This window comes from Anabrus simplex, chromosome 5, assembly GCF_040414725.1.
Source record: "Anabrus simplex isolate iqAnaSimp1 chromosome 5, ASM4041472v1, whole genome shotgun sequence".
Lineage (NCBI taxonomy): Eukaryota > Metazoa > Arthropoda > Insecta > Orthoptera > Tettigoniidae > Anabrus > Anabrus simplex.
This window is the reverse complement of record NC_090269.1, coordinates 132,035,272-132,045,405: the sequence shown is the minus strand read 5'-3', so window position 1 is coordinate 132,045,405 and position 10,134 is coordinate 132,035,272. Positions and strand designations below refer to the sequence as shown.

Genomic DNA, 10,134 nt, shown 5'->3' with positions numbered 1-10,134 from the left:
TTCGCTCTTGTAATTGCTGTAGCTGGTGTTGTAATTGCTCCATAGCAAGTATTCCATAGAAATAATGTGCCCACAGTTTCTCAGAGAATATCTTTTTTCCTCCAATACTACCAGCTACAACTTATTCCCACCGACAGTTTCCAATGAGAACCTTCGGTAAGTGAAATGCCTCGACATCTAGCGATATTTCAATCCTCCTCTGGATTATTTGGAGGAGCAATTGGCCCAGACTTAGTCCCAATATGGCGGCTCCATAAGTAACATGTGTGTCCTGACCTGTGTAGGCTGTGTATATAGACCTTGCTTTGCGCTAGACCAAGGTGGTTAGACACTCGTAGCCACTCTTTATCCTTCTTTCTAGCTCATTGATTAACTCTAGCATTTCTGAAGATGACTGGACCCATGTTATTGTTAGGCAATCATTTGCTAGATTTTATTGTGTAACGTTACCTTAAACGGAGACTAATGATGGGTCTGATAATTTTCCCGATTATGTCGTACTCCTTGGTTCCCGTGGCATATGTAACCTTCTGCAAGATTCCTCATTTCATTCTCAGTGTGACTTGAGAAGTGATAAAAGATTTCTGAAAACGAGAGCATTGGGAATATTTTAGGACTGTCAAAGGCGGTTTCACTTGGAATGGATTTTGCTGTTAGTGGATGTGTATGTTATTTTTGATTATATATTTTATCTCAGCTGTCAAGCTTTCTTAAGAGTCTGTCGAGAGAAAGCATTTCTTTTGTGTTGTGAGGTAATTTTAACATTTTTCTTGGTTATAAAATATGTGCAGATATATGATACCTGTATAGAATATTTGTTTGGTTATTATGTTTTTTTTTATCATCCATTCCCAAATTCCTGTTTGTTGTGGTTTGACGTAATCTCGCAAAGCAACCAAGTTTTTTTTTCTTCAGTTTGTCATGTAGGAAGAAGTGCAGTGTATTAGCACCCAAGTTCGAATTGTAAACTCATTTGGGCAGCTTAAACTTAATGGTTCTATTACACAATTTTCTGATAAATTATTCGCTGTGAGCTTGCATCCGGGATATACCGGTTTCGAACCCCACTGTCGCAACCCTAAAGATGGTTTTCCGTGGTTTCCCATTTTCACTCCAGGCAATTGCAGGGGCTGTACCTTAAATGGAGGCCACGGCCGCTTCCTTCCCACTCCTAGGCTTTTCCTACCCCATCGTAGCCATAAGACCTATCCGTATCGGTGCGACGTAAAACAAATTGTAAATATATATATATATTCCTAATGTATGGACATGCGAAAATACTTGAATAGTTTTACCGACATTCATGCTACTTCGTATCTATTTACATTCTGATGTAAGGATGGGTATTTGGAATTTTGCCTCTTTGCAGTGCAATCTGCATAGTTCAGGTAGGCCTAGTATTTTTATTTTATGTGAAAATCGTTCTGCAATTGCAGGTTGCCATGATGACAGAAGTAGGCCTATCAGTCGGTCACCCACCACAGATCTGCATTTAGATCTCAATCCAGAGGCATAGCCAAATGGGGGGGCGGGACCTCCCCCTCATGGAACTTTTACAGACAGAAGATAAAGAGAAACTGACGATAAACAGTAAACTGAATAAACATTCAGAGACTAGAATCAACAGATCTATTGAATCTATTTTCTAAGAAGCCTCGAAAGTTGGATTTTAAATTGTAAACTGACATACCATTTGCTGTAAAACTGTTGACCTTGATCGTATTGTTCCTGTTCTGTATTTTAATGTAAGATTTTGTAGTGTACTGGTACTGCAATCTGAATATCAACATAATTCACTTGTATTAGTGTCCGTATGAAGACAAGTCATGCATGTGCGTACCACACATGTACAAGCACCTTCATTATGTTCTATCACCATTTTGTAACTATAACCCTCCCACCATCGTACGATCCTGGTACGGTTCTGGCTCAATCAATTAGTGATATACATTTAAGGCTGTTGCTCAGGTGGCAAATTTTGCATCAGTTTTTTACCTCGCCTTTTCTTACATGCTTTCAACTTGGAAATTTATCAAATTAGTCCCTTATTCCTTTTTATACTATATATGAATATTTGCTCCAGTTTGTCCTCTTAAATTCCAACCTTATCTTCATACTGTGATCTTTCCTACTTTTAAAGGTTCTGCTCATGCTTATTCATCTAAGTCATTCCATGCCATCTTTCCACTGACAACTCAGAACATACCGGTTAGTCAAGCAGCTCATCGTTGTACGCGTTAGTCTTCGTAGCCCAAAGTTTGCAACATTTTCGTAACAATACTCTTTTGTCAGAAATCACCAAGAAAAAATCATTCTGCTTTCCTTTGGATCTTTTCTAGGTCTCATATCAAGTAATCCTCATGTGGGTCCCATGCTCTTGAATCATACTCTAATTGTGGTCTTACCTAACACAGCTGTCACCACAGCAATCTTGAAGGATATCCTCCGTTAACACCCTTATGGACGGATATGACTTGCTTTTTAAAACATCAGGATATCCTTCATTAACTTAAAGATCCTTCGCTGCTGCTGGTTCAGCAGTAATACCGTCGCTATATGTTAATGATTTTGCTCTGCATTATAGCTTGCAAAATATGGCAGTCGCAGAGCGACAATTACGGCAAGCTGTTAGCTGCCTCTGTGGATCAGTGGTAGAGTGTCGGGCTCCGCATCCCAAGATAGCGGGTTCAAACCCAGCAGAGGTAGTCAGATTTTTTAAGGACGGAAAAAAGTCCATTCAATACTCCATGTCGTACAATGTCGGCATGTAAAAGATCTCTGGTGACACATTTGGTGTTTACCTGACAAAATTTATTAAATCTCAGCCATAGACGCCCAAGAGAGTTTCGGTTTACTTGGGCTGCCATCTAGTGGGCCTAGAGTAAAACAGAACGTCGAAATTGATGAGCAGACAGCCAGATGGCATCAAATTTAAATGTCTGCACACTGTAGCTGAGGCCATACGATTATTATTATTATTATTATTATTATTATTATTATTATTATTATTATTATTATTATTATTATTAGCAAGCTATTAGGAGAATGGAACAGTGGACCATTGAACATGGCTGTGGGTGGGGGATGCAGATGAAGAATTCACCCACGGTATCCCCTGCCTGTCGTAAGAGGTGACTAAAAGGGATGATCAAATTAGAACCATGAAACTACTTGTGATTAGTACCACCACGCGGGGAACACCATGGGTCGCTTTTACTTGCGCGTAGTACCACCATGTTGGGTACCAAATAGGTTTGTGATTAGTAGCAAACGAGAGCGCGACGGCTTTTACAGTACCTGTGATTAGTAGCACTATATAAGCGATACCATGGGATGAGGGAACCCAGGTTCTGGCTTGCCTATGATTAGTACCCACTATATGAGGAACACCATGGGATAGTACAAGTCCCTTTGGTTAGTACCCTTATGTGATGAACACCATAGGTTTGCGTTGCCTGTAAATGGCGCCGCAATGTGTGAAACAACATAGGTCTGTAATACATGTGCGAATTTCATTACCTGTGAGTAGTACCATAATGTATGGAATACCGCGAGTCTACACTACTCTTGATTAGTACCGCAACATGACAAATACCATGGTTCTACTTTCCTAGCGATAAGTACCATTGTGAGGGGCCGCTGACTTGGACCCCTTTCGGCTACAAGTATCATCAATTCAGTATTGTGCTATAGAAGCAGTTCCTTGGTCAGTAATACTATTGTTCTTCGCCAGCTTCTCTGCATGTGAGGCACTGTGGGTCGGTTCCACTAATCGTTTTAAATTCATATCCATCCATTCATTCTTCATCCTCACGTTTTGAATTGTGGTCAGTGGATGTTTTTGGGCTTTTAATTTGTCATTTCATTTTGTCTCATTTCGTGACATTAGGGGCCAATTACCTAGATGTTAGGCCCCTTTAAACAACAAGCATCAGAATATGGCTTTCGGTTTTCACCTGCAAAGGCCTCAGTTGTTCACTTCTGCTGGAAGTGCACCCTTAACCCCTATCCTGTGCTTTATTTAGGGGATGTCGCTCTTCCTGTAGTTGACACCTATTTCTTAGGCTCCTTTTCAATAGTTAATTATTGTGGGAGCCACACGTGTGTCATTTAAAAGCAAATGTGTTAAGAAGCTGAATATATTGAAGTTTCTTAGCGGCCCTACTTTGGGGGGCCAGACTGCACGGTGCTCCTACAATTTTATAGGGCACATATTTTATTTTTATATTATATTTTATATTTTTTTACGGCAGTGCAAAATGTGGAACAACAAGGCAAAGCTTCCGTGCTAAATTCAATAGCATCCACCACATCGGAGTTAGGTTGGCAAAGGGAGCATTCCGTACAAGCCCCATTGCTAGCCTGCTTGCTGAATCTAGTGTGCTGCCTTTACACCTGAGGTGCCAACAAATATTATTGACCTCCGGGCTGAGTGGCTCAGATGGTTGAGGCGCTGGCCTTCTGTCCCCAACTTGGCAGGTTCGATCCTGGCTCAGTCCGGTGGTATTTGAAGGTGCTCAAATACGTTAGCCTCGTGTCAGTAGATTTACTGGCACGTGAAAGAACTCCTGCAGGACTAAATTCCGGCACCTCGGCGTCTCCAAAAACCGTAAAAGTAGTTAGTGGGACGTAAAGCCAATAACATTAAAAAAAAAAATATTATTGACCTACGCTGCAAATTTGTGACAGATGCCACTACACCCAAACTACTGGTATCCCTCGATATTCCAAAGTGGAAACTGTTGGCTGTAAGCTGCTTATCCATGAGCAATGTAGCCAGTCGGTATATGCTTGGGTAGCTGTCACAGATTGTTTGATGTACCTTCGGTTCTTGTCTTGCCAGACGACCAAGTAAGGTACCTCTGTGGATACTACGATAACTTGAAATAATCCTGCATCTGCACACTGATCCAAAAGAGAACAGGGACCCCTCCATTTATTGGAAGCTCTTCATGTCCATTCTTGACCGGTGTCCAGATTCGATAATTGTTTACATGGATGGTTCAAGGGCAGATGCGAAAGTAGGCTGTGCGTTCGTTGTCGATAATATCAGGTTTCTTTTCTTCTACCAGAAGGCTGTAGTGTGTACACAGCAGAGCTCTATGCTATCCTTGAAGCTCTGCAGTGTGCACTGTCCAATAAATGCCAGCACGTTGTGCTGTGTACTGATTCCTTGAGTTTGTTACAATCTATTGATGCATGTTTCCCGCGGCACCCTCTGTTGCGGCATAACCAGAAACTGCTGGCTGGATGTTGGAATGCTAGCACCAGGATCATGTTCTTATAGCTCCCAAGCCACATGGGTGTAGTGGAAACAGAGTTAGCAGATAGGGCTGCCAAGGGGATGGTCGTATTGCCCCCGTTGCCTTACAAAGTTACAGCCAGTGATATTTGTTCTCAGCTGAGACATTTGGTTATGTCCCATTGGGAGATGGAGTGGCAGGCCAATCCTCTTCCACAATAATAATTATTAAATTAATGTTGTAATGATCCACCTTTTCAATACTATAATATGTAATGTATTTGAATGACATTACTAAACTAGGGACTAGTTTCGGCCTTGGCTGGCCATCTTCAGCCTTAATGTAATACATCTAATAACTGAACAAATGTACAAACACACAACTGACATAAAAAACAAATGTACAAACACACATTTGACATTTGTTTAGTTATTAGATGTATTACATTAAGGCTGGAGATGGCCAGCTAAGGCCAAAACTAGTCCCTAGTTTAGTAATGTAATTCAAATATATTGCATATTATAGTATTGAAAAGGTGGACCATTACAGCATTAATTTAATAATAATTATTATTGTGATCATAATTCAATATGGATCAAAACCATGAAGTTTATATCCTACAATCCTCGTCCAAACAAGCTGAAAGCGATAAAAGGAACTACGAAGGTATGGAAGACTTCCCTTCAGCCTTCTTGGAGGGAAGTAGTGGTATTATGTCATCTTTGGATCGGCCACAGTATAGCAGCGCACTTCTACTTACTGAAGGGAGAAGCCCTTCCAGTGTGTATTTTGTAGTAGTCATCTTACCGTGGTACACATCCTTATGGAGTGCGTGGATCTTGCCGATTTGTGCCATAGTCTAAAACTTCCGAGTACCATCTCCCTTATCCTGCGAGATGACGAACAGTCAGCAGACATGTATGATATAAACTTCATCATGATCCATATTGACAAACATTCACATTAATAAGAAATTAAAATGAAGGTCCACCGATTCACTACAGTTTAATATGTCAAATCACTTATACATTGGGACCAGTTTTGAACCCATTATGGGTCATCTTCAGTCATGGACTAAAATTGACAATATATTGTGCAAATACAATGAAATTAACACTTTAAAAATATTATGTACATATAACAAATTATTTTGCAAAAGAGGTGAAAAATCTCTGTCTATAATACTATAATTAGTATTATATTAAATGGTATTGAATAGGTGGTCCTTCATTTTAATTTCTTATTAATGTGCAGTTAGCAGACCTCGTCATCCATTTTATGAGGGATAATGGCCTGTTTTGTCATGTATAAAAGTGAATTCTTTAATTTGCGTTTAATTTAATTGTTAACTATGTTTTATTCTGTTAATTCTGTTTTAGTTTGCTCCGAAAACTGCAAAGTAATTAGTGGGATGTAAAGCGGATAACAATATAAATGTTTTAGTTTGTTTTGTGTATTTTATTGTGGTTTTTAACGTTTAACTTGAATGATATAATTGATTGCACATCAAGGCAATGCGTTATTCTACCTTCTGTTTTCTTTATCACCTCATAATAAAATAAGACGTTGTAAATTAGATCCACTGATTATTTTACATTCATATTCGTTTTTCATAATCATTTGTTTTAAATTCTAGTCTGTGGATACATTTTAAAATTTTATCATTTCATTTCATACAATTAGGGGTGATGACCTAGATGTTAGGCCCCTGTAAACAACAAGCATTATCATCATCAAAATATTGAAACCGCAGAGTTTGAAAGTGGGTTAAATCTTGTTCCTTTCCTACGCCATTTGTGTTAGGTTTGCAAGGCCTAAGAGTCTTTCATTTTCACGTCCTTTGTTGCCCTTTTCTTTTACTGATACCTTCATTCTTCGAAGTATTGTACCTCTTCCTTTTTTTCGTCTTATTAGCGTCGAGAGAGAATGGTTGCCTAGTTGTATTTGCTCTTTTAACAAACACCACCTTATGGGGATCATGGGCACCTAGATGTTAATAAAAGGAGATATCTTCATTGGGGTAATCACATCAACAAAATTGTAAATAAAGATTACAGATGTTTTCATATGGTTATGAGGGTAGGGGGTTGTAGTAAGGATGTAAAAGAGAGGGTGTATTAAGTTTCTGGTAAGACCGAGTGAGTTGGCCATGTCATAAGGGTCACATAGCTGTGAGCTTGCATTTGGGAGATGGTGGGCTTGAATCCCACCGTTGACAGCCCTGAAAATGGTTTTCCATGGTTTCCCATTTTCACACCAGGCAAATGCTGAGGCTGACCTTAAGTAAGGCCATGGCTACTACCTCCCAATCCTTGTGCTTTCCCATCCTGGCATCTCTGAAATCTTGCTAACTCTGAGCTGAGAAGTACTTGGAAGTAAGGAGACAAGCTTCTTGACTAAGTGATGGGTACGTAGTACATGAAATTTATTTCCTGCAGCAAGTAGGATGTTCCGTGCTGTCAGTAGGGAAATGGCAGTAGTAGACAAAGGTAGGGAAAATTATATGATGAAGATAAAGTTGACCGGGCGAGTTGACCGTGCGCGTAGAGACGCGCGGCTGTGAGCTTGCATCCGGGAGATAGTGGGTTCGAATCCCACTGTCGGCAGCCATTAAGATGGTTTTCCGTGGTTTCCCATGTTCACACCAGGCAAATGCTCGGGCTGTACCTTAATTAAGGCCACGGCTGCTTCCTTCCAACTCCTAGGCCTTTCCTATCCCATCGTATCTGTGTTGGTGTGACATAAAGCCCCTAGCAATTAAAAAAAAAAATGAAATCAGGAGGTCAAATTGGGTCAAATATGGATAAGCTCCGAATTATATGACGTGTGATACAAATTCTTATAATTTTGTTAATTACCACCTATTCAATACAATTTATTGTAATTTATTGTATTGTATTTATTGTAATTTATTGTATTGTATTTATTGTAATTTATTGTATTGTATTGTAATTTATTGTATTGAATAGGTGGTAATTAACAAAATTATAAGAATTTGTATCACAAGTAGATATTCAATACGGACAAAGAAAATGAAATTTATAACCTGCAATGATATGACGTGACCGAGCAGGTGGTGAAAACACAACAGAATGTCTGGTTTTGTGTCTTAGTATTTAAAATCATCTTCAATGGCTGTTAATCATGGACAGTGAAGGTCAAGGACAAAAGGCACATCGACACATTTGAAATGTAGTGCTGGCAGAGGATGCTATATGAATATCTTGGATGGAGAAAAGATCTAACTCCTCCATAATTGAAGAGCTTGGTATCCTGAATCAACTTTTTCACTCTTATTGGGCAGAGAACCCTGCAGTTCTTTGGGCATATTTAGAGAGAGAATAGCCTTGGAAAACTAGTTGTGCAAGGAAAAGTAAATGGAATCAAGCCTTGTGGAAGAGCTCTCAGAAGATAGATCGGCAAGATCAAAGACCCACACACCTTTTTGAGTGACAGTCCGGAAAGCAGAAGACCATAGACAATGGTGACTGGTAGTGGACTCTATCACAATACGTGGACATGAGTTATGTGACTGAGAATAGTAGTAATAGTAGTTCATTTATAGGAGGAGGAATTATTGATTGGAATAATTTATCACAATAGGTAAACATTTGAAGAGGAATCTGCCACCTGAGCAACAGCCCTAAATTCAGATGATTGATTGATTGATTGATTGATTGATTGATTGATTGATTGATTGATTGATTGATTGATTGATTTTTGGTCAGAAGGGTTATATTGAGGTACTTCAAGGGAAATAAGATGTGCTAGGGAGTGGGGATAAAGAGTACAGGGAACTGGAAGTAAACTAAGGATAACATAAAGTAGTTACTGTTAAACTGTGGAAGAATTGGTGAGGAAAGGAATAGAATTAAGTAATTTAATAGATATGTATTTACTTGACATTGTAATAGGAGTTGAATCATGGCTAAGAAGTGATGTTATGGATGCAGAAATTTATTCTCGTAACTGGAGTGTTTATCGAGACAGAATAGATTTGAAAGGAGTGGGAGTATTCATACTAGGGAAAGAAGAATTTATAAATTATGAAAATGTGAAGAAGGAGAAACATGGAATTCTAGGTGTAAGGCTTATCTCTAAAGATAATTGGCAAATTGATGTCTTTGGGATGTACAGACCTGAAAATGGTGACATTAATGATGATGCAGAATTATTTGATAGTAACAGGTGATGTCAGTTTACCAAATGTTAACTATTAATGAACTTCTTAAAATTGTTTGTGTTGTACGATTTTATCTTCCTGCTACTGACCTTGACCTGCATGCGGCAAATGAGCGCACGCTCACTCATAGCCAAAGCACTGTGTGCTAGAGTAAAGCATACCTGATCGCCCTCTATAATATGTGCCTTTTTTACTTAGAAACTATTGGTAGAGAGATGATATGCTTACATCGGTTGTTTTTAAGACAGTACAGTATAATTTCTTTCTTTTCAGGTTAGATAACAACTATTGTTATTATTACTATCATTGTTACAAAAAACTGCGACCATCATGGAAGAAAAGGAGCTAGTCCAGTTAGTACTTAATTACGGAGAGGGAAAAGTATTTACCTTGCTTGTGACTCGGTCGAAGTCATCTCCAGATATGATAGTGCTACAAGAGGACCCAATTGTGAGTAGATCTAATGAAACTGTTTTTATAAACTTACAACAATAATTTATTTTAATATATGATGTATACTTGTAACAGAGTAGTACTTCAATTATATTAGACATTACAAAATATATTATTACAATAACAAAATTAGAAAACCTTTTAGCAAATATTAACATTACAAATTTAAAAACCAAGCAAGTTTGCCGTGCGGTTAGGGGCGTGCAAGCTGTGAGCTTGTATTCAGGAGATATTGGATTCGAACCCCATTGTTGG

At 38.8% G+C, this 10,134-nt stretch overlaps 1 protein-coding gene across 1 annotated transcript in view; it reads left to right on the top strand.

Moving 5' to 3' along the window:
* Positions 1-395: 395 nt before the first annotated feature.
* LOC136874398 (zinc finger protein 585A) overlaps positions 396-10,134 on the top strand; it is a 131,142-nt gene continuing 121,403 nt past the window's right edge. Inside the window, exons 1-2 of the mRNA XM_067148032.2 lie at positions 396-664; positions 9,700-9,876. Of these exons, the coding sequence (XP_067004133.2) occupies positions 9,757-9,876 (120 nt within the window). The 5' untranslated portion in view covers positions 396-664; positions 9,700-9,756. The remainder of the gene's footprint in view (positions 665-9,699; positions 9,877-10,134) is intronic.